The sequence below is a fragment of the Rana temporaria genome, chromosome 5 (assembly GCF_905171775.1).
Source record: "Rana temporaria chromosome 5, aRanTem1.1, whole genome shotgun sequence".
Classification (NCBI taxonomy): domain Eukaryota; kingdom Metazoa; phylum Chordata; class Amphibia; order Anura; family Ranidae; genus Rana; species Rana temporaria.
The window spans coordinates 377,539,957-377,564,577 of record NC_053493.1 but is presented as its reverse complement, the minus strand read 5'-3'; the positions used below and the strand labels follow the sequence as shown (position 1 = coordinate 377,564,577).

Below are 24,621 nucleotides of genomic sequence, written 5' to 3'. Positions count from 1 at the left end.
CTATGCATGCGCATCGCCGTTCGGCTCCTTTCGCCAATCGTGACGCGGCTTACGCGACGGGGGGAGCTCGTTTTGGGCAAAATGTCAATCACAGACATGTGAGGAACGCCCACTCCCGCGGGACTCGCAACGATTGAATATGCTGTACAAAGGTATGTACAGCATCAAAAAAAGAATAATAGCCTTAATCGTATTGTAATGTGGGGGGCCAGTTTAATAAAAAAAAGTTGTTTTTAGGGTGAACCACCCTTTTAAGCTGTACAGAACCAAGGGCACGCCTCTCCTGTTTTCAATACAGCTCTAGCCACAAAGGCTGTTATCTCATCTCTCATTTCCTGCACACGTCAAAATGCCAAATGAACGATCTATGCAAGATTAAAGTTAAGGTAGGAAAAGAAAAATGTGTATTTAGTGAGAAGGGTGAGCACTGATTGATTGCATTTCATTTAAAAAAAGTGCAACTGGAAATGGGTGGGTAGGTAGTAGGGTTAACGATGCAGGGTGTGTGGTCAACTGGTTAACTCCTTCCTGTGCCATGACCTACAGGAAGTAAGGCAGAAGTAATGTATACGTGTTTGGAAACATCCGTGAGGACAGTAAGGCCTTGTACACACGGTCGGACCAAACCGATGTGACTGGTCCGTCGGACCGTTTTCATCGGTTCACCTCTGTAGTGGCCGTACGGCCTGATATGTGTACACACCATCAGTCCAAAATCTGATCGGGTCGGAACGCGGTGACATCAAACACACGATGTGCTGAATAAAACGAAGTTCAATGCTTCCAAGCATGCGTCGACTTGATTCTGAGCATGCGCGGGTTTTGAACCAATGCTTTTCTGTACTAACCATCGGTTTGGTCCGATGGGACAGCGGTCCATCGGTTCGGTTTTGAAGCATGTTTTAAAATTTTGGACCGAAGGAAAACAGACCGATGGGCTATACACACGGTCGGTTTGGTCCGATGAAATTGAACTTCGGTTCATTCTCATCGGTTTGGTCCGACCGTGTGTACAAGGCCTAAGGTAAGCGCCTGTAGAATTAATATATTAATTAATATATATTTTTGCAAAAGAAGTACATTAATGCTATATTAGTACATAGGGGAGCTGGAATTTAGAAAAAAAAAAGGTGAACAGAGGTGAACTTAGCCTTTAATACAAGTTTAGAGAGACTGCTGGCATTTGTATGCTAAAAGCAGAATATTTCCTCACAGTGAAGCTGAGACTGAACATTCCATGAACACTCAGGCCTCGTACACACGGGCGAGGAACTCGACGTGCCAAACACATCGAGTTCCTCGGCCAGTTCAGCCCTGAAGCCGCCGAGGAGCTCGGCGGGACGAGAGCTCCCATAGAACAACGAGGAAATAGAGAACATGTTCTCTATTTCCTCGCCGAGGTCCTCGTCGGCTTCCTTGGCCAAAAGTGTACACACGGTCGGGTTTCTCGGCAGAATTCAGCCAGAAACTCGGTCGGAAGCTGAATTCTGCCGAGGAAACTGGTCGTGTGTACGGGGCCTCACAAGGGGGCAGGAGGATATTAAAGTAAATTAAAGACAGAGGAGGCCGGCGGTATAGTCGCGGTTTCCCATTGCTTTCAATGGGAAGGAGCTGTGGAGGAGCGGTAAACACACTGCTCCTCTCACCACTCTAAAGATGCTGCTAGCAGGACTATTGGAGCGGTCCTGCTAGCGCACCGCTCCAGTGTGAAAGCACTGTGGCTATTTGTAGTTCAATAGCTCCTGAAAACCGCCTCAGTGTGAAAGGGGCCTTAGGCTCTTTACCATGAGTTCAGCTGTGTCCAATTACAGCTGATCACAGCGTTACCAGGAAGTGCCGGTTATCGACATTTCTCTATTCACGCTGACAGGTTGTGACTAGAGGAGAGCAGATAAGCGGCTCTCCTGTCGGGGGGTCTGCATTTATCAGTGCCCATCAGAGCCACCTCATCAGTGTAGCCTATCAGTGCCCGTCACTGAAGAAGAAAACATACTTATTTACAAAATTGTATAACTATGTAAAAAAAAAAAATTAGGTCTCTTTTCATGTTTAGCAAAAAACAAAACAAAACAAAAAAAACTGTGAAGATCAACTGTACAATTTTTTTGGTACAGTGTTGCATGACCGCGCAAATGTCATTCAAAGTGCGAAAGCTGAAAATTGGTCTGGGCAGGAAGGGGGTGAAAGTGCCCAATATTGAAGAAGTTAAACATTTTATATGTTTCCATTTTTTATTGTGAATAAAATTATGGGTTTATGGGATTTGCAAATCATTGTATTCTGTTGTAACGTCGATTTTACGCAGAGTCCCAACTTTTTTGGAATTGAGGCTGTACAGTACCACATAATATGCTTAAAATAAATAATAATATTCATGCAAAAGATGCCAAATGAAAGCTTTTTTCTATATATGACATATGTACATAACAACATACATAAACATGCAGTTATACCTGTCTATGTGACTCTAATGAAATGGGTCCATAGTACGTTTGGGTTGATGGTTTCCATTCTGATGAATCATACAAATAATAAGGATTCTTCAAGGAATATTGTCCACAGTATGGCTCAGTCTCAGTCGTCACATAGCCCCTGTACCACAAATTCTACGAAGAAGCAAAATGTTTAGATGAAATTACATTAGATTTAAAGTGGACATATACACAAATGTTAACAGTCTGCGGGATTGGACAAATTAAGACTAACAGAAGGGCAATCATATCTACCGTACATTTTTTTGATCCAATTTCCCCTCTCGAGCTCCCTGAAGTGAACTAATGTCTAGGCATTTGATCACAAGATCCCTCTTGACATAAAATGAATGCAGCTTTAAAATAACATGTCTAACGCATAAGTGTGTTCAAGGAAATGCCCCCCAATATCTATGCGAAAAACTAAAAACTCACCCAAAGCCAGATACAAGTGCAAAGGAGAACGAAGATTTGCAGTCCAGGGACCTAGACTATGGAACGCTCTACCAACCAGCATCCGATTAGAGATGAACTACTTGACCTTCAGGGCAAAAAAGTTTACTCAGGGAATGGATACTAAGGGCCAGATTCACAGCGGAGATACGACGGAGTATCTCAGATACTCCGTCGTATCTCAGATACTCCGTCGTATCTCAGATACTCCGTCGTATCTCAGATACTCCGTCGTATCTCTCAGAGTATCTATGCGAATGATTCATAGAATCAGTTACGCATAGATATCCCTAAGATCCACCAGGTGTAATTGTTTTACACTGTCGGATCTTAGGATGCAATACCGCGGCCGCCGCTGGGGGGAGTTCGCGTCGTAAACCAGCGTCGGGTATGCAAATTAGGAGTTACGGTGATCCACGATGGATTTTCACGTTCGCTACGTCGCCGCTAGTCTAGTTTCCCGTCGCAAAGTTAGTCGTCGTTTTTGGTGCCTTAACTTTACACAGCAATCGTATTGCTGTATAAAGTATGGCCGTCGTTCCCGCGTCGAAATTTAAAAATTCACGTCGTTTGCGTAAGCCGTCCGGGAATACGGAATTACGCTACGCACGTCGCCGATCGAAAAAATGATGTCACTGCGCGCAAAGCATGGCTGGAATTTTGAAACGGAGCATGCGCACTCGGTCCGGCGCGGGAGCGCGCCTAATTTTAATGGCACACGCCCATTTAAATTACGCGGGCTTACGCCGGAGGCCGCCGGCGTAGTTTTCATCGCAAGTGCTTTGTGAATCAGGCACTTGCGATGAAAACTTGCGGCGGTGTAACGTATCTACGATACGTTACGTCGCCGCACTTCTACCTGAGTCTGGCCCTTAGCGCCCAGAGGCGATTCAGTTTACATGTGTTGCGCTATATAAGTTTCTCACTCACTATATAATCCTGCTTTGTGGTGTACATGCTTAACATATACATGAATCAGCTTCTTTATTAGCTGAAGTAGCATTTATCGTATTAGGAGCTATTGATGGTGATGGTCAATAAGTTCTCTGGCATTAGGAAGGCTGCAAAAAGTAGATGCCAAGGAGGCCATGATTCAAGCTTCTTCATGTGTGTGTGTGTGTTTGTTTGGGCAGGGATGTGGTTGTAGATGGCAGGGACAGTATGTTGTTTCTATAGATAAATGGGATGAGTTAAGCCAGGTTTGCCCAACCAGTGGCCCGGGGGCCACATGTAGCCTGCGGAGTCCTCTGATGTGGCCCACATCCTCTTGCTCTGGGATGGAATAAAATAGAACAGAATACTGTCATTAAGGCACGTTTTTTATTACTAAAATCACAGTGGCCCGGATTCAGAAAGACTTACGCCGACGTATCTACTGATACGCCGCATAAGTTCACGGATGCGCCGTCGTATCTATGCGCCTGATTCTTAATACAAGATACGCCTGAAATTTGGCTTCATCCGACCGACGTAAGTTTCCTATGCCGTCGGAGCCTGGGCGCATATTTACGCTGGCCGCAAGGGGCGCTTCCATTGATTTACGCGTCGAATATGCAAATGACCGATATACGCTGATTCACAAGCGTACTTGCGCCCGTCGCAGTAGTATACGCCGTTTACGTAAGGCTTACGTCCGGCGTAAAGTTATTCCACCACATAGGAGGCGCAAGCCATGCAAAGGTATGGACGATGGAACAGCCCTCGTATTTTACGTTGTTTACATAAGTCGTACGTGAATGGGGCTGGGCGTAGGTTACGTTCACATCGTAGGCATTGAGCCGTCATATCTTAGGGAGTAAATTCGACGTGATTCTGAGCATGCGCGCGCATGCATCGTTCGTTCGGCCCATGATTTGCATGGGGTCAAGCTTCATTTAAAGAGATCACGCCAATTTCCTTCCTACTTTGAATTAGGCGGGCTTACGCCGGACAATTTACGTTACGCCGGCGCAATGTTGGGAGCGAGTGCTTTGTGAATACTGTTCTTGCCTCTCAATGTTACGTCGGCGTTGCGCATATGAGATGCGCTACGCCCGCACAAATATACGCCGCTCTACGTGAATCCGGGGCAAGTGTGTGTATTTATATGGGCATATCTGTTCTGCAGTGGTTACTGGGCTGCTTTCAAACTGATCCACAGGTACAGAGAAGTGCATCTGTCGGTTACCTGCACTGAGCCATAGACTTCTATTACCTGCGAGTTTGGTGTGCTGAGAGTAGAGTGGGCTCTATAGAGCCGAGTGGGCTGCCATCCACCCACTCCACTCATTGTGGCCCACGAACGGTTACCAATTCTCTTATGTGGCCCTTGCTCTTCAAAAGGTTGGCCACCCCTGACTTAAGCAGATCAGGTAGTCTGGAAGCAGTACCTGTTAGATCTCTATAGCACCCATGCAAACCTAAAACTTTATGGTTGTGTACAGTTCAAATTGAGTCATTAAATCTGTGGGACAAGTAAAAGGCCACATACCCAATCTTCGAAGCTCATAAAATGCTGTCACAGAGACTATTCAGAATTCCTTGACAGGTGTATTTGTACTGCAGTTGGCCTCCTTCGGACCTGCATTTGCGCAGCTTCAAGTGAGTTTTGTATTCCCATTGAAGCAAACCAAAGCCAGTCAACACAGGCTCTTACATAACTATACTTTTAGTGAGCAGGTTTGCATCTTGACCAAAAAAATACATTCTGGAGGTAGAAACCATTTAGATGCATAGCAGGGGAGGACTGGGAACCTTTAGTCTGAGGGACAAACACAACCGAGTGGTTCTTTCAGATTTTTGGGGGCCAAAGAAGGCATCTTTTTGCATCTTCAGCATTAGCATTCTTTGCGGCTCTCTGGATTCTTTTACATCTCAAAACCACAAATCCAGAAGATGTAATAACAGGTCTGGATAATGAGCAGACAGCAATATAACACCCAGCTTGTGTCACTGTGCACATTAAAGTGGTTGTAAACCCTCACACATAACCAGTGAAGTGACTGGCCTGAGGTGATACACAAAGATGAAAAAATCATCCTACACAGTGTTGTCACTAGGGCTGGTATCACCCAGTGTGGTAAAACATGGTGTCCCCCCCCCCATCACCAACTATAGTCGTCCCTCAGTACAGACACCCCTCCACCAAGTAAAGACCCCTCCATCAGTACAGACACCCCTCCACTAAGTATAGACCCCTCCATCAGTACAGACACCCCTCCACTAAGTATAGACCCCTTCATCAGTACAGATCCCCCCTCCACCAATTATAGTCCTCCCTCAGTACCGACCCCCCTCACTTAAGTATAGACCCCCCCCCTCTGTCAGTACCGACCCCCCTCCAAGTATAGTCCCCCCTCAGTACAGACCACCCCTCTCCATCAGTATAACCCCCCTCAGTACAGACCACCCCCTCCATCAGCACAGACCCCCTCAGTACAGACCACCCCCTACATTAGTGCAGACCCCCCTCAGGACAAACCACCCCACCCATCAGTGCAGACCTCCCCTCAGGGCAAACCACCCCCCTCCTCCATCAATACAGACCCCCCTCAGGATAAACCACCCCTCCTCCATCAGTACAGACCCCCCTCAGGATAAATCACACCCCTCCATCAGTACAGACCCCCCTCAGGATAAACCACCCCCTACTCCATCAGTACAGACCCCCCTCAGGATAAACCACTCCCCTCCTCCATCAGTACAGACCCCCCTCTGGATAAACCACCCCCCTCCATCAGTACATACCCCCCTCAGGATAAACTACTCCCCTCCTCCATTAGTACAGACCCCCCTCTGGATAAGCCACCCCCTTCCATTAGTACATACCCCCCTCAGGATAAACCACCCCCTCCTACATCAGTACAGACCCTTCTCAGGATAAACCACCCCCTCCTCAGTGTGCAGTCACCACCCGGATTGTGACAGGAGGCAGCCGCATCAGCAGTGCGAATGATACTGAGGATCAGTCTCTTTTAGGGCTAGTGCGATGCCGCCATGTTCCGGCTAAAAAGAGCCCCGCCTCCAGGACTCTACACCACCCTTGAGATGGTGTCACCCCTCTGCGGGTGTCACTCGGGTGTGGGCTACACACCCCCCCCCAGAAATGCCACTGCTCCTACATATGGTTTACTTGTTTATCTGCAGTCTTTATTCCTTTATTCTCTACAGCCATTCAAAAGGGTAGAAAAGTGTTAAAATCTTTTTTCATCTGTCAGGAGTACAGGGGGGGGGGGCTGCAGTAACAGTGTGTGAGAGCTCATTGGAGGAAAGGCACACATCCTGCCCCACACAGCAGAACTGTGTTCTGAATAGACAAGCTCTGTGAGCCTCCTTCCCCCCTCCTGGCACAAATTTATCTTGTGGTTCGAGAAAACTTCTCAAAAGTGACTCATGCTGATACCAAAGTAACGAAGCACCAGATAGAAACTACACTTAGGGCTTTAGAGAGCGCTAAGTAAACACTACAGATACAGTTGGATAAGTATTGAACACAACACTATTTTTCTAAATAAATATATTTCTAAAGGTGCTATTGACATGAAAATTTCACCATATGTCAGAAACAACCCACGCAATCAATTGACACAAAAACAAATATGTTTAGAAATTAAGTTGTGTGTAATAAAATGGAATGACAAAGGGAAAAAGTATTGAACATGGTACATGAAATGTATTTAATACTTATTAAAAATCCTTTGTTGGTAACGACAGCTTCAAGATGCCTCCTGTATGGAGAAACTAGTCACATGCATTGCTCAGGTGTGATTTTGGCTCATTCTTCCATACAGTCTTCAAATCTTGAAGGTTCCGTGAGCCTCTTCTATGAACTCTGATCTTTAGTTCTTTCCAACGATTTTCTATTGGATTCAAGTCGGTGATTGGCTTGGCAATTCTCGCAGCTTTATTTATTTTTCTTTGAGTTTCCTTGGCTTTGTGTTTGGGATCATTGTCTTGCTGACATGTCCACTCTTGTTTGATCTCCATCATCCTTTTAGATGGCAGCAGATTTTTATCAAGATTGTCTTGGTACATTTTTCAATGCACCCTTCCTTCAATGATATGAAGTTCTCCAGTACCGTATGCTGAAACACAGCCCCCCATCATGTTGTTCCCACCTCCAAACTAAACTGTTGGTATGGTGTTTTTGGGGAGATATGCAGTGCCATTTGACCTCCAAACATGGTGTGTATTATGGCATCCAAAGAGTTACATTTTGGCCTCATCTGACCAGACTATATTCTCCCAGTATTTCACAGGCCTGTCTAAATGTTATGCAGCAAACTTTAAAATGAACTTGAACATGCTTTTTCTTCAGCAATGGAGTCTTGCGTGGTGAGCAAACATACAGGCCAAGGTGGTTTATTGCATTACTTATTGCATAATTCCAGATCTTAGGGAAGCTCTCCACAAGTGTCCATTGTGGCTCTTGAACAAATCTTCTGATAATTCTTTTCACTCCTCTGTGAGAAATGTTGCGAGAAGCACCTGGCTGTGGCCGGCTTATGGTGAAATAATTTCCTTTCCACTTCTGGATTATGGCCCCAACAGTGCTCACTGGAACTTTCAGAAGTTTTGAACTAATTTTGGAACCAACACCATCAGTATATTTTGCAACAATAAGGTTGCAAAGGTCTTGAGAGAGCTCTTTGGTTTTACCCATCATGAGGTGTTTCTTGTGTGACACCTTGGTAATGAGACACCTTTTAAAGGCCATTAGTTGAGGCTGAACCAGCTAATATTAATTTGCACTGACAAAGGGCAGGATTACTTTCTAATTACTGATAGATTTCAGCTGGTGACTTGGCTTTCCATGCCTTTTTGCACCCCTCTTTCTTCATGTTTTTAATACTTTTTTCTCAGTTTCATTCCATTTTATCACACATAACTTAATTTCTGAACTTATTTGTTTTTGTTTCTATGTTTGGATTGCATGGGTTTTTACTGACATGTGGTGAAAATGTCGAGTCAATAGCACCTTTATAAATATATTGTAGAATCTTTGTCCTAAACAGGGTTGCTAGTAAATTTAGTTGTGCTAGGTGGTAACTAGCCTGGCTAATTGGTAGACTTTGATCAGCTGTGTTTTCTCCTAAGTTTGAGTTTAATTGCAATCTCTCTCTTCTATCAATAGGTGGCACTGTTGCTTTTGGCATTAGGATGATAGATTGCAGTGAATTCAGGTTACGAGTACATTTGTTGTCTCAGTCAATCAGCAGGAGTTTTCTTGGCTGCTGATCATGATGGCATAGTCTATTTATTTGGAAGAAGTCAGGTGAACAGGGTTTTGTTCCACCCAGACTGCAGCCTGGGTGGGTGTGTGGAGCAGTTGCAGAGGTGTATATCTGAAGCCTGAGGCCTAGCCACGTGTAAAGGGGCTCAGCCTGAGGGGAGCCTGATTTTTGCCAGAGGTAAAGGAGAAGAAATTGCCAGAGGGACAATCACTCCTGTTGCTGGAGGCAAGTGTAGAAGGGATGGAGCTCTGAAGGAGTACCAGAGCAGACACTTCACCAGCCGGGGACGGTGAAGTAAATGGGAAAGCTTCAGTAGAGACTCATCCAGGAAAACAGCGGGTAGCTTTGAGTAAAGCTTGAAAGAGTACAGTGGGTAGCTTTAAGTAGTGCTTCAAGAGAGTCAAGCCTGAGGGATCAAGTGGGTAGCTGTGACTTCAGGAACACAGCTGGTAGCGTAGGTGAAGCTTTAAGATTACAGCAGGTAGCTGTGTTAAAGATGAATGTGCTCCCTCGCATTTTGTTTTTTCTCCAAATGGTGCCTATCTCTTTACCTAGGTAAAGATACGCCGACGTAAAGCAATGGTGAATCTAGCTCATTGTTTACTGTGGAAATTACAGTTGCAGTTTGGGAGTTAACCACAGGGGGCGCTGAAGGAGTTATGTTCCACCTAGTGCGTGTTTACAACGGTAGGGGGTGTGGCTGTAGGAGTGACGTCATCTATTGTTTCCCCCTATAAAAGGGATGACACGATCAAAGCAACCGCCACAGTGAAGAACGGGGAAGCCGTGTTTACACGCGGCTCTCCCCGTTCTTCAGCTCCGGGGACCGATCGTGGGACCCAATCGGCGATCGGGTCCGCGGGTCCCGGAGCTTCGGACCGGGTCGCGGGAGCGCGCCTCGGGCGCGCGCGCGACCCACAGCTGGGTACATGTACAGGACGTACCTATACGTACATGTGCCCAGCCGTGCCATTCTGCTGACGTATACGTGCAGGAGGCGGTCCTTACGTGGTTAAACTAATCCAAAATAACGAAACAAAATGTGTCCAAAATTCAAATCAAATTTGAATCGAATTTGAAAACAATTTTGAAAACTAGATGTAATTTGAAAACAAGAATAGAATAAATATAACAGAAAATAAAGGAATAGAATAGAAAAGGATAGAATATAAAATAATAGAATAGAGTAAAACAGACTAGAATAGCATAGGAAAAAAAGATCAGAAGTGCTGCGTAAACTGTTGGCACTATATAAATTGTGTATAATAATAATATAATAAGAAATAAAGGAATAGACTATAAAATACCAAAATGGAAAATAATAGAATAAAATAGAAAATAAAATATAAAAAAAACTACTAGAATAGATTAGCATAGAACAGAAAATAAAAGCATAGCAAATAATAGAATAGAAAAATACAATATAATAGAATAGAATAAAATAGAAAGAATATATCCATCTTACGAAATTCAAATTTCAAATTGAATAAATTTAAGTTCAAATAGAATAGATTGGAATAGACTAAAAAACAATACATAAGAAAAAAAAAGAATACAATAGAAAAAAACAATAGATTAGAATATAATAAAATATAAAGAATATAGCCATCTTCCAAAATTCAAATTTCAAACAGAATAAACTTGAATAAAATAGAATGGACAATAAGAGAATAGGTTAGAAAGTAATTCAAAAGAGAAAAACAATAAAACAGAACGAATGTAACCATCTTCCGAAATTTGAATTTCAAATAGAATAAATTTGAATTCCAATAGAATAGAATAGTAAAGAATAGACAACAAATGAAAATAAGAGAATATAATATAATATAGTAGAAAATAGTTGAATATTAAAAAAGAATAAAATAAAATAAAATAAAAAGAATATAACCATCTTCTAAAATTCGTATTTCGAATAGAATACATTTGAATTTGAATGCCAATTTGAATTTAAATGCCGATTCTTATTCAAATAGAATAGATTAAAATAGAAAATAATAGAATAAAATAGAAAAAAAACAATAAAATACAATTCAATAGAATAGAAAACATTTGAATTTGAATGCCAATTTGAATTTAAATGCCGATTATTATTCAAATAGAATAGATTAAAATAGAAAATAATAGAATAAAATAGAAAAAAAAAACAATAAAATACAATTCAATAGAATAGAAAATAAAAGAAAATGAGATAACAGAAAATAATAGAAGAGCATAGAAAAAACAATATAATGAAATGCAATAGAATAGAATTGAAAACAAGAGAATAGAAAATAATGGAATAGAAAAAACAAATTCACAAGAATAGAGTAGAAAGAATATTAAACCTTTTTTTTTATTTTAATTTTGAATATAATACATTTGAATAGAATAGAAAAAAGTTAAATAGAAAAAAATAAAATAAAATAGACTAGAATAAAAATAGAATATAACCATCTTCTGAAATGTTTATTTTTCAAATAGAATACTTATGAATTTGAATAGAATAGCTTAGAAAAGAATAAAATATAATAGAAAAGGAAAGAAAATAATAGAATACAATAGAAAATAATTGAATAGAAAAAAAACAATAGAATAGAATAAAACAAAAAGAATATAACCGTTTTCCGAAATCAAAATTTTGAATAGAATAAATTTGAATGTCAATTCGAATTTGACCACCAATTATAATTCGATTTGAAGTTGAATTAACGTTTTTGAAAACTAATAAATGAAACAAATTTCCGAAAATGAATTAAACAAGTTTAACGAATTTAATTAAACAAAATTAATTAAATAACAAATCGAAACAAAGCAAGTGTTTTCGTTCTGCACATGTCTATTAACTATGATAACATTTTTTCAGAAAGATAAAACATAAACATGTTGATTTACCAAGGAGAATCCAGAGTCATAGTTCCTGAAGTACTTGACGGAGAAGCCTTCCTTTTGATTGCCAATTACATCCGCACATTGGGCGCCAAGCATGTCAAATATAGCTGATCGCACCTAAAGAAATTCAAAAACTTGATAATAAAAATAATTATAATGATAAAAATAAATAACAATAATAAGAATTATAATAATAACAGTTGCATTTATTGTATAAAAATTGCAATTCAGTTCTACAACTTTCCGAGGGAAATCAAGGGTGGAAATATGAAATCAGAATTCAGGAACCAATCGCCACCATACAGGAGCCAGGTATTTGTAAAGGACCAGGCACAAGGACACTGAGAATGTGTGAAAATACCTGCAATGTACATACACTGAAAGTATATGAACCCCAGTCACTAGCGTCTCATGTACAGTAGGTTTTAGGTTGTTGATATAAAATTTAAGTTTTAATATTAAATCCGCAGCTTTCATTAAAAAACTGTCAATCTTGCCAAACTTGCCTCAAACTTAAAGCGGGGATTCACCCTAAAACTACTTTCTAGTATTACAATGTCCCGACACATTACAATACAATTATGCCTATTTTTTTTTTTTTTTTAGGCCTCTTTCACACGGAGCGGATCCGTAATTGATCCGATCCGTGTGTGTCCGTCGGATCCCCGCTGAGCTGTCGGCGGACAGGGCGGTCCCCGCCCTGTCTCTCCTCCGCTCTCCCCTATGGGGAATCGGATGAATACGGACCGTGTGTCCGTATTCATCCGATCCGTTACGCCGGACGGAAGAAAAATAGGGTTTTCTTCCGTCCGCAAACGCAGATCTTTGCGGACGCGGATGGTTGCGGACGTTAGCGGATGCATCATCCGCTAATGTCTGCAATCCCATAAACGGACTTGTAATAAACGGACGGTTCGTCCGTACGTCTGGAAGGGGCCTTATGCTGTACATACCTCGGTACAGCTAATTCACCCGCGGCTTCCGGGTTGCGAATCCCGCGGGAGTGGGAGTTCCTAACTTGCTGGTGATGGACGTGATGACCAAAAACAAGCTCCCCCCGTCGCATAAGCTGCGTCACGATTACGAAAGAAGCCGAACGGTGAGTCGGCGCTATACTGCGCCTGCGCACCGCCGTTCGGCTCCTTTCAGCAATCGTGACGCAGCTTACGCGACGGGGGGAGCTCGTTTTTGGTCATCACGTCAATCACCAGCAAGTTAGGAACTCCCACTCCCGCGGGATTCGCAACCCGGAAGCCGCGGGTGAATTAGCTGTACCGAGGTATGTACAGCATAAAAAAAAACAAAATAGGCATAATTGTATTGAAATGTGTCGGGACATTGTAATACTAGAAAAAAGTTTTAGGGTGAACCCCCGCTTTAATAGATCCAAAACAGAACTTCTCTTTCTCCACGCAAACCGAAAGAAAAACCCTAGCAACTAGCACACCACCCATCATTTACGGACAAACCATCACCCCCCCAAGCACCAAAATCAAAAGCCTTGGAGTCATCTTTGACATCTTTGTTTAAATCACACTGGAGAGGGGGATCGAGGCAACATGAAATTTCAAAACTTGAGATGAGTTGGCTCTATAGGGTTAAACGTTTTAGACGTAGTATTTTGTTTTATTAACATTTTTAAGATTATGTTTAAGTTGATTGTAAGCTGTTTTTCCCTTTCACATTTTGTTAGGATATCTTTTCTGATCAATATCGAGTATTTCCTGTAAAGGTTTTCGTCCTCTCTGTGCTTATTGCTGCCTGAAGGTTATGAATTGTATTATCCGCCTTCTTTTAATATTATTTATTATTCTGACTTGATCTTAATTGATATAAAACTACATTTATTACCTTTTTTCTGGTGTCATTCTTCATAAGAATGGGCATCTTACTGCTCAACATGGCTTAACATGGTGTTTTTAACATCCAGCCCTATATCTGAAATGGAGGCTTGGTTGTATTGATAGTGCTGAATGGTAAGGAGGCTTGGAATCATTATGGCCGCCGTGTGAGAGCGGGGCTTGGTTCGCTGCAATGATCTATTTATAGTGATGGTTCAGTGCGTTGTCTGTGCCCCCGGAAGATGTCACCTGTGACGAAACATGTCAGGCGGAGCTACGTGCTGACGCCATTGTGCCCCATGTGACCCCACGAGTGGATCTTCGTTTTTGTTTGCTGGCAAAGCACTTTTTATATGCGCATACTTATTTTATATCCTGTAAGTAGCCATTTGGCCTTCTTTTTTAATAAATACAATTGTTAAATGGTATCACACTATTGGAGCCCTGTTCTTCCTCCTATGAACTTCTCCCTGGGTGATCAGGATATCCCGCTGTGAGGGGTACCCTAGTGAAGGATCCGTCTGCCGCTCCATCGCCCCGGGGGGCTTATCTCCTATACCTTTCAGAGGTTATTCTGCTTGTCTATTCGACCATCCTAGCGATAGGTGGTCCCTACTATCTGGTAAGAGTCCCTGATTACCACATGTGGTGTGCCACAGAAGACTCTACACCAATCACTTGGTGGTGGAATACATATTAGCAATTTTTGTTGGGACTTTTCCTCATTGCATCAAAGGACTTATTGATTCATTTATTTAGTCTGCTGAAGATCTAGTCTGGTATCACTGGAGAAAGGTGTCGCTTGGAAGTTGGAAGGAGGCAGCCAACTGTCCCTGGATATTTTGTGAGTACAGACAGCTGTGAGAGATCTCAGGTCGACGCATGCTTGGAAGCATTGAACTTCATTTTTTTCAGCACGACGTTGTGTTTTACGTCACCGCGTTCTGACACGATCGTTTTTTTTAACTGATGGTGTGTAGGCACATCAGACCATCAGTCAGCTTCATTGGTTAACCGATGACAACGGACCTTCGGACCATTCTCATCAGATGGCCTGATTGTGTGTACAGGGCTTTGGAGACGTTGGATCTGCTGCTCTTGTACTAGTGAGTCAGCTGTGTGATTTTTTAACCACTTAAGGACCGAGCCTCTTTCTGAGAAGTAAAAATTACTTAGAACCCCCAAACTTTATACATTTTTTTTCAAACACCCTAGAGAATAAAATGGCAGTCGTTGCAATACTTTTTGTCACACTGTAAAGTCTGAGGCCTTGTACTCACGACCGGATCTGTGCGCTGGAAACTGTCTGGCCGACAGTTTCCGGCGTACAAGGCTGATTTGTGTTTGGTTCCGCTGGCGTGTACACACCAGCGGACCAAATTACCGTCGTACCGGAACGCGTGCATGTAAACTACGTACGACGTCACTATAAAGGGGAAGACCAAACTTAATGGCGCCGCCCTCTGTTCCTCTTTTGCTAGTTACGGGTTTGCTCGTGTTAGTGAAGGTTTGGTTAGAGCTGATTCGCGCTTCTCGGTCTCCAGGCTTTGACAGCGTGTATTCACGGGTTCAGTGCGTGTGCTTGCGGTAACGTAGTTGTCATTCGGCTATAGGCTAGCAGGTTGTTTCTGCTTTAGCAGTTGCATCCTGTGCGCTCGTATCTGTTTGTCACGCGTTTGTCGCAGGTAGTGCTGGATTTGCGAGTGCTTTCTGTTTCAGTGTGTTCTTGACTGACCAGCCGGCCGGTTTGAAGCCATGATGGAGCAGCAGCGTCAATTTTCGCGAGTTGGTGCTGTTTATGGGATGGCTGCTGGATATGTTCATTTGTCCAGTACTTTGGCCAGAAACAGGGGGCGGAGGCGTTTCTGGACCAAGAATTGGTTGCGCCAGCGTGACCAGTTCTCACATATGCCTCTGCTTAGGGAACTCCAGGAGAATAATCCTAATGACTTTAGGAATTTTCTCCGCATGACGGACCCCGTATTCAACAGTCTGCTGGAACTTCTGTCCCCCTATATCACGAGGCAGGACACTGTGATGCGCCAAGCCATCACGGCCGAGCAGAGGCTTATTGCCACGTTGCGGTACCTGGCGACTGGGAGGAGCCTGCAGGACCTCAAGTTCTCGACAGGCATCTCTCCGCAGGCGCTTGGGGTCATCATACCGGACACGTGTGCTGCCATCATCAAAGTTATGCATGAGGAGTATATTAAGGTAAGTTTCCTGGCTGTAATAATGTGGCCAACTAACTTTATTTTTAATTTCCCAGATATGCTGTGTGTTTAACTAACGTTACCTTTTCTCCCTATGCATGTTGATATCAGCTTTTACATGTTTTTTTCTTGACCTACCTGCATATTTGTCCCTTACCCAATATTAACCTGTCCAGCATGCTATCCTAGGGACAAACCCACCTTGCCATTTTTTAAAACAGGACTTTTTGGTTTTTGTGTCCCCCCCCCCCCTTCAAACTTTTATTGTCCCCATCAGAGGGCTGTGGAGTCTCTTAATGAAGTGGCCCTATATATTTCATTTCCCAAATTCTCCATGCACATTTTTCAAATGCAATTTTAATACTGTGAACTGTCACAAGGATGCTTGTAGGATGTTTTTGTTACAAAGTACTAAATCTCTTTTTTTGTTTGTCCCCACAGCTACCCTCCACACCACAGGAATGGCAGTCTGTGGCTTCCCAATTTGCCCAGCGGTGGGATTTTCCTAACTGCGGTGGAGCAATAGATGGGAAACACGTCCGCATTGTGCCCCCACCCCGCTCGGGGTCCTACTATTATAATTACAAGGGTTATCATAGTATTGTGTTGATGGCGGTGGTGTCGGCACAGTATGAGTTTCTATATGTGGACGTGGGGAAGAACGGCCGGATGTCTGATGGGGGAGTGTTCGCACGGACTGATTTCTATGATCGTCTCCAAGCTGGTGGTCTGGCATTGCCACCAGATGAAGATAATGTGGAAGGACTTCCGTTTGTGTTCCTAGCGGACGAGGCTTTCGGGCTTGGTCCTCACCTCATGCGGCCTTTTCCCCAGAGGACCCTCACCTCAGAGAGGAGTGTGTTTAATTTTCGGTTGGCCAGGGCTCGGAGGGTAGTCGAGAATGCCTTTGGGATACTCACCAACCGGTTCCGCCTGTTCAGGACATCGATACATCTGGCGGAATATAAATTGGACACCGTTGTATTTGCCTGCTGCATTTTGCACAACTTTTTACGCAGGCACTCCCAGACGTACCTACCCGACATCGGTTCTGAGGCAAGACTACCCTCAGATCCCCTTCCCGGGCTGGACACTGGTCGCGCTGGCTTGGCCCCCCAATCAGCTCGTGAGGTACGCGACAAATATGTTGAGTACTTCATGGGTCGGGGGGCCATTGCTATGCCAGATCATATTTCTTTCTAATTCGGCCCCCAAAGAAAGGAATATTCTCAAAAATAATAAATAATTAGACCATTGGACTTTATACAGTTGTTTGTCATTAATGCTTTTTCTCTTTTTATCTGTCTTCCTGGTTCTCTAACTAACTTCTTCAATTGTAATGCATAATTGATTTCTCCACTTTTAGTAACTAACCACATTTTGCACAGTATTCACTCATCTACAAACAGGGTATTGAGTCTAGAAATAAGAAGCAACTCCATTTGTAAATTTTGAGGTCAAGTATTTTAATTTTTGCTTGTTCATGACCCCAAAAATTATTTTATATTTTTTTCATTACTCCCTGCTTTTGTACTTAGGAGTCTACAAAATTTTTTTTTTTTTTTTTTTTTTCAGGTAATTCAACCAAAAATATTATGCAGATTATACATTTATTAACAAGTTCACATTTTTGTTTATCAAATATAGTTAGATTTATTGTTTACATATATATATATATATATATATATATAGACTATTTTTGGTGGGGTGTTTACCGCCTTAATTTTTTTTTTTTTGGCATATTTTTTATGCACAAAAAACAATATTTTTTTAACCATTTTTTTTGTTTTTGGTGTGTTTTTCAAAAAGTAAATTTTTTGGTGAGATTTTGGAGTCAAATCTCGACTTCACTAAATTCAGTGATTAGAGAGATTTATAATTCTATATATATATATTTTAAATTTTTTGGCGTTGTTTATTCTTTATGGTCTAAACTTTATAGTATCCCAAAATGTTCAACATGGTCAAAAAGTAACAAAATCCAATTCAAAAAATATAAAAACTCACAACAGCAGTCAGTCATGGTGTGCTTTCACACTGGAACACGCCAAAATTGGAAGATACACACATTCAGTGCAAACTCGCCAAATGTCATTGGTTCAACAGACAAATGGCCACATGTGCTATCTGACATCATGGGTGATCAATGTCTGTGTTCTGTGGGAGCAAACCCTTCCTCTCAACTACTTGAGGATGGAGGAGGGGGTTGGACCCACAAAGCACAGACATTAGATATTCTGTGATGGCAGATAGCACATGTTGGCACACTGTGTGTGTATCTTCAAATTTTGGCGTATTCATTATTAAAACTGTAAAAATGTTTGTGGGGGCGGGGGATGGGCGGGGGGTGTTTCAGTCTTTGACACGGCCCATCATGTCAATAATGTTTTTAAAATTAGATTCGATGACCATCATTCTTTGCCGCATATTGTCCATTTCCGTGCAGCATTCCAAAAGGACATTTGTTAAATTCTCTTCCATGACAACCATCCTTTCACGCATATTGTGCATTTCAGTGCTGCACTCCATTACCTGCTGAATAATTATAGCAGCACTTGCACGTGAAAATATTGGCACACCATCCTCCTCCCCTAAAAAAAAAAAAAAAAATGGCATTTACAACCTTATTTTTCGATGAGGCCTATCTACATATGTTTTTTTGAATCAAGCTAGGGTGACACTGACCTGATGGGCTTCTCCTTTCCACCTCTTCGACATCTTCTATCACTCCTCCTTCTTCCACCACCTCCCCATCATCTTCTATCACTCCTCCTTCTTCCACCACTTCCCCATCATCTTGGACTCCTCCTTCATCCATCAATCCACCTTCTTTCAATTCGCCAAATTGTTCTTCCGCCACTTGCCCTTCATCTGCTATAACTTCTAAGTCCAAAATTACTTCTTCCTCCTCTCTTCCTTCCTCCTTTCTTCCTTCCTCCTCTCCTTCCACATCCTCTTCTCCTTCCACATCCTCTTCTCCTTCCACATCCTCTTCTCCTTCCACATCCTCTTCTCCTTCCACATCCTCCTCCTCCTCCACATGTTGAGATGGCAGATTTTGGCCTTGTCTGGCCCTCTCTGCCTCCTCCAAATGCTGGCGACTTCTTTCCCCTGAAATAAACCAAAAAAAATGTAGACTCATCAGCACACAGATATTGGAGAGCATAAATCGCACACATTGCTTAGAAGATGCTTTCATTTAGTTACTTTTATCTTTCACCAAACCTACATTTTGGAATTACTTCTATGGCAAGCTCTGATCCTGCCCCTTTTTAGCAAAGTGACACACATGGATGTCCCCCCTAAACTGTATTTCTGGGAGACCCTACCAAAACCCATTTTAGATTTGGGGAGACACAGGTGCTCTGCATTGCAGATGTGAAAACATCTGCTTTATTACCACTGTTTTTAGAATGAATCCTGTTTGCCTTTCCCATTCTCATAATTTTATTTTCTAGAACTAGCTTTTACACAATGTTTACAAACAAAGTTTTTGGCCAGTGAGCCATGTCCAGGTGTGTTGTTCCTGGAATAACCGAGCCTTTCTGAGAAACTATGTGATGTTACGTTGTTTACTAAGAACACTATTTGTAAATATGTCGGTATTTAGGTCATAAAAAATAAATGACAACATGTCTTTAAAATTACAAGCAGGCCAAGGAGGCAGATGGTGAAATATACATGGCAACACATTATTGCAGACAATCACCCCCCCCCCCAACCCCAATATATATTTACTTAATTTTACGCAGAATTTTAAGTATTTTCTTCATCTGATGTGGCTCCCTCAATTTTAAGTCTGACCATCGTTTCCTCAGCTGTTCCTTGGACCTGGTGATCCCAAACATCCTCTGCATTCTCCTCGCCACCTTGTCCATAATATGTGCCTTTCGGCGGTTAGGGGTCTTGTATGGCCCTAATTCACCATCATAGTCCTTCTTTCGCATGATGTAAACTAACTCCACCATTTCCTGGAACCGCATATTAGTGGCTTTATATCTTCTTTGCCTTGATCGGGACGTCCCTGCCTCTGTCCCTTCACTTGTGGCATGAGAGCATCGTGCCCGCTCGTGTGACATCGCCATCTTTCCTTTCCCACAGAGATTATGGGCGTGGAAAAGATGAATTCTTACGCCATGGGCGGAGAAGAGGGCGGCGTTTAATACATACGCGGAGTGTAGAGAATGCAAACAACGTGTTTACGTCGGTTACGCGGAGAATCTTCGAGCGCATCCAGAACATACACAGTTAACGCCATATTTCCTAAACTCATTGATTAGGGGCCTCGCAAAGGTGACGAGGGCGGGGTTTAATAAATACGCGGAGTGTTTAAAAGGTGCACGCCGTGATTACGCATCTTACGCGGTAATTAGGCGAGCGTGAGAAACGAGGAGCGAGAGACAGGAAGGTAAGGAAATTAAAAATGTGATCAGCAGAGGCCTTGAAAATGTAAACACATGGGATGGGGGTTTGGGCTGTTGGTTGCACCCTTTTTAAGCTATTCTGTCTATGGGGTACCACAATGTTATTTTGGTATCCAAATGCTTTTGGACACCTCACAAAATAGAGATGTGAACAATGCTGTACCTCATTGACAAGTTTTTGAATGGTGTATTCAGATCAGGCAAAGTATTGTTCAAGTGTTGGTTGTACAGAGGTCATTAGGAAGTGTCTTTTATGTCATCCATTGTCAGGGGCATGAGATTTACACATGAAAGAGTGCCTAGATGAATACTGTCATTTGTAAGCATTGTTTATTTTTCTATATTAAAAATATTTACTGCAATGTTAACAATGGCTCTGCATCTAGCAAATCAATGTTTGGTACAAGCAATGCGGCCGAGCTGCCAATCATTGTTTAAACAAGAGAGACTGTGTTTGTAATTAGATATAGGTCATAAATTTGAAGACACATATTAGATCAAGGTCAACGCTGATCCTTTTGAATATTTATTTTTCTGTGGTTTATGTTTTTGGAATCTAGACTCAAAAAGAAATATAATTTTTCAAACAATTCAATGGACCTCCTACAAACCAAGGAAGCTATAGAGGCCTTACTCCAAAAATATCAGGAGACGCCCATCCTGTGGAATTCCAAACACGCATTATATTGCAATAAAGAGGTACGAGCGGCAGCACTAGAAGAGCTAGCAAACTATATGCAAACTTGGGTGCCAGGATGCACTGCCAACATGGTGAAGGATAAACTTGCCAACCTCAGAAGCACATACAGGAGAGCATACAAAGCTAATAAAAGCAAAAAATCGGGAGCAGCAGCAAGACAAGCAAAGGAACCCAAACTGTGGTATTATAAACAGATGGCTTTTTTGCGGGACGAAATGGAAGGCAGGAAAACGATGTCGAGTCTTTCTTCCAACCTTTCCTCCATGCTACCTTCCAGCGGACCTTCCCCAGATGACCACAGCCCTGCAGAGTCGGAGGAAGAGGGCCTGGCTGACAGAGATGCAGATCTGCCACCCTTCGATGAGGAGGTATAGTAGTTTCCTCTATATTTCTTGCGTAAATAATTCGTGGTGGATTAATGATTAGATATTGTAAAAAAAAAGCCAAGCTGGGAAAAAGCAAAAAAAAAGGTGTTCAGACAAATAGGTGTCAGAGATGACAACTGCAGGGGTCAGAAGTAGAGTGTATTCAAGTAATAATGAACAGAAAATACTAAACGAAAAACATGAAAATGAGTGTGGTTTTATTTAGCGAAATTGTAAAAAATGTCCTTTTTTTTGCACACAGGAAGAAGAGATCAGCCAGGAGGTGGCAGATCCTCAGGTGTCTGTCAGCCAGGAGGAGGCCGGGGTCAGTGGCAGCCAGGAGGAGGCCGGGGTCAGTGGCAGCCAGGAGGAGGCTGGGCCCAGTGGCCTGCAGCAGGTCCCCCCGGCCAGGAGAACCACCACCAGCCAGTCTTCTCCCCCCCAGGTGAGGCCATCAGGCCGAAGGAGGCAGTTGAGGCCTGTGGAGGAGGCAAGCCTCCGCATGATACAGGAGGCAAGCGCCATCATGAGGGCCCCCCTCAACCCCACAGAGGCCTTCAGTGCCTCATTGGCCCATGATTTAAATGAAGGGGAGGAGGACCAGAGAAGACTGGCAAAGGCCCTGATGAACCAGGTCCTTTGGTGGATGCAGAGGGGCCTGCTGACCCCAGAGACTGGGCTATGTGACCCGGCCCGGCTTGCGGAACACCATCCTCCTGCTGCCACATCGACCCCACCTGCAAGACCCCGTGTTAGATCCGCTGGAAGGCTGCCTGGAGGGAAGGCTGGAAAGAGGAGGAAACGTTGATTTTCTGCCTTCCATTTCCTTCCACATAAAGGACATCTTGTTTGTACTACCACAGTTTGGGTTCCTTTGTTTGTGTGCTGCTGCTTCATATTTTTGTGTTTGGCTCCTGAGGCTTGGAAGTTTATCCTTCACCATGTTGGAAATGCAAGTTTGCATATAGTTTGATATCTATTCTAGTGCTGCCGTTCTTTTTATTTTTTGTGATGACATTTGCCTGAATAAAAGGCTTTTTGCTTTCATTTGAAAACATGTCTATTGTTTGTTATACTGTGGGGATTATTAGGCAGAAAACCTTTAATAAATATACAATGGGTAATTTACAAAGGACACACTCCTTGGGGGGGGGGGGACATTTGGTGTGCCAACATGGTTTAATATTCTCTAATGAAACACCAAAAAAAAAAAATAAAAAAAAAAATTAAAAAAAACATGTAAAAAAAAAATATTTTAAATGATGACATAACTAGAAACAACAAAAAAAAAAAAAAAATATGCACATTCCTTTACAAAAATGACTACTATAAATTATGGAGGACCACCAACCAAAACACACGTCTGGCATAGAAAACATTATTAAAGGATTACATCACAAGCAAGAAATGTGACATTTCAGTATGGGACAACTCTATTGAAATTGCATCAGCAAGAGAACGGGGTTATTCTAGCAAGAGAAGAATTAATAAAACGAGGCAAGAAAATGTGGTTTAGTGCGCCTTTTTAAGACATTGTTCTCTTGCTAGAATAAAAGGTTTCTAATGACGAATGTGCCATATCCCAAACAAACGCGAGTTTTACCTGAACGAGCGCTCCCGTCTCCTCATTTGGACTGAGCATGCGCAGGGTTTTTGTACGCTGCTTTTGTGTACAGACGACCGAACATGTCTGACGGACACGATTCCAGCAGACTGTTTTAAAGCAAGACCAGGAAACAGTTGTTCGTTGGAAAACGGTCTGGCCGACGATTGTTTGCTGGAATCCTGTACGTTACTGCCTACACACGAACGAACATGTCCGCTGAAACTGGTCCGCGGACCAGTTTCAGCAGACATGTTTGGTCGTGAGTACGGGGCCTTAGAAGCGCACTTTTTTTTTAAAAAAAATACACTTTTTTTAATTAAAAAAATAAGCCAACAGTAAAGTTAGCCCAATTGTTTTTATGTTGTAAAAGATATTGTTACGCCGAGTAAATTGATGCGCAACATGTCACGCTTCAAAATTGCACCCGCTCGTGGAATGGCGACAAACCTTTACCTTTAAAAATCTCCATAGGTGACGTTTAGAAATTCGACAGGGTGCATAGGAGGTCTAACGAGTTACAGAGGATGTCTAGGGCTAGAATTATTGTTCTCAGTCTACCAATTGTGTCGATACCTCACATGTGTGGTTTGATATGCGGGCGATGCTCAAGTATGCATTCACTTCTGCACGCAAGCTCATCGGGACGGGGCACGTTTACATTTTCTTTTCTTATTTATTTTACCTTTTATTTACATTTTTTACACTGTTCTTTTAAAAAATGTATTGTGTCACTTTTATTCATATTACAAGGAATGTAAACATCCCTTGTAATAGAAAAAGCATGACAGGTCTTCTTAAATATGAGATTTGGGGTAAAAAAGACCTCAGATCTCATATTTGGACTAAAATGCAATAAAAAAAATGTTGTCATTTGAAGAAGAAAAAAAATGGCCCTTTAAGAGCTATGGGCGGAAGTGAAGTTTTGACGTCGCTTCCGCCCTGCTATGGTATGGAGATGGGTGGGGGCCATCTTCCCCTCACTCGTATCCATACCGAGCAGCAGAGAGGACCCGATCACCTCCGCCGCTACCGACGGTTCCGGTAAATGGCAGAGGGCGCTGGAGAGCGGCGAATCCGCTGCAGAAAACCACCATTATCGTAAATCAGACCGTTAACTGAAGAGATGGATACCCAAGTTATGGCAGCTAGCTGCTGCCATAACAGAGATATCCCTCTTCAATGTGCCATTGTGTATATATACAGTGGGCGGTCCGGAAGTGGTTAAAGAGGACATCAGCTGGTGTCCTAAAAAGCCCAGTTTGTCTGATTGTTTATGAAGGGACTCTGCTCTTGTTGCTCTAAGGAAGGAAGTCTATATTTAACCGCTTCTACTACGAGCCAAGCTCACAGCTTGCTATATGCAAATAATTCTGCTTCAGCTTTTCAGAAAGGAGTTTACTGTCCTCAAGTTGTACTGTATATAGTTCTAATTTTGTAGTATCCCACTCAATTCCCGCAACCCTATCCC

The 24,621-nt window shown here is 42.6% G+C and overlaps 1 protein-coding gene across 1 annotated transcript in view; it reads right to left on the bottom strand.

The window, feature by feature from the left end:
• LOC120941316 (fibrocystin-L-like) overlaps positions 1-24,621 on the bottom strand; it is a 292,358-nt gene that overhangs the window by 206,934 nt on the left and 60,803 nt on the right. Inside the window, exons 19-20 of the mRNA XM_040354641.1 lie at positions 11,996-12,121; positions 2,454-2,606 (exon numbers count right to left, since the gene is read on the bottom strand). Coding sequence (XP_040210575.1) covers positions 2,454-2,606; positions 11,996-12,121 — 279 coding nt within the window. The remainder of the gene's footprint in view (positions 1-2,453; positions 2,607-11,995; positions 12,122-24,621) is intronic.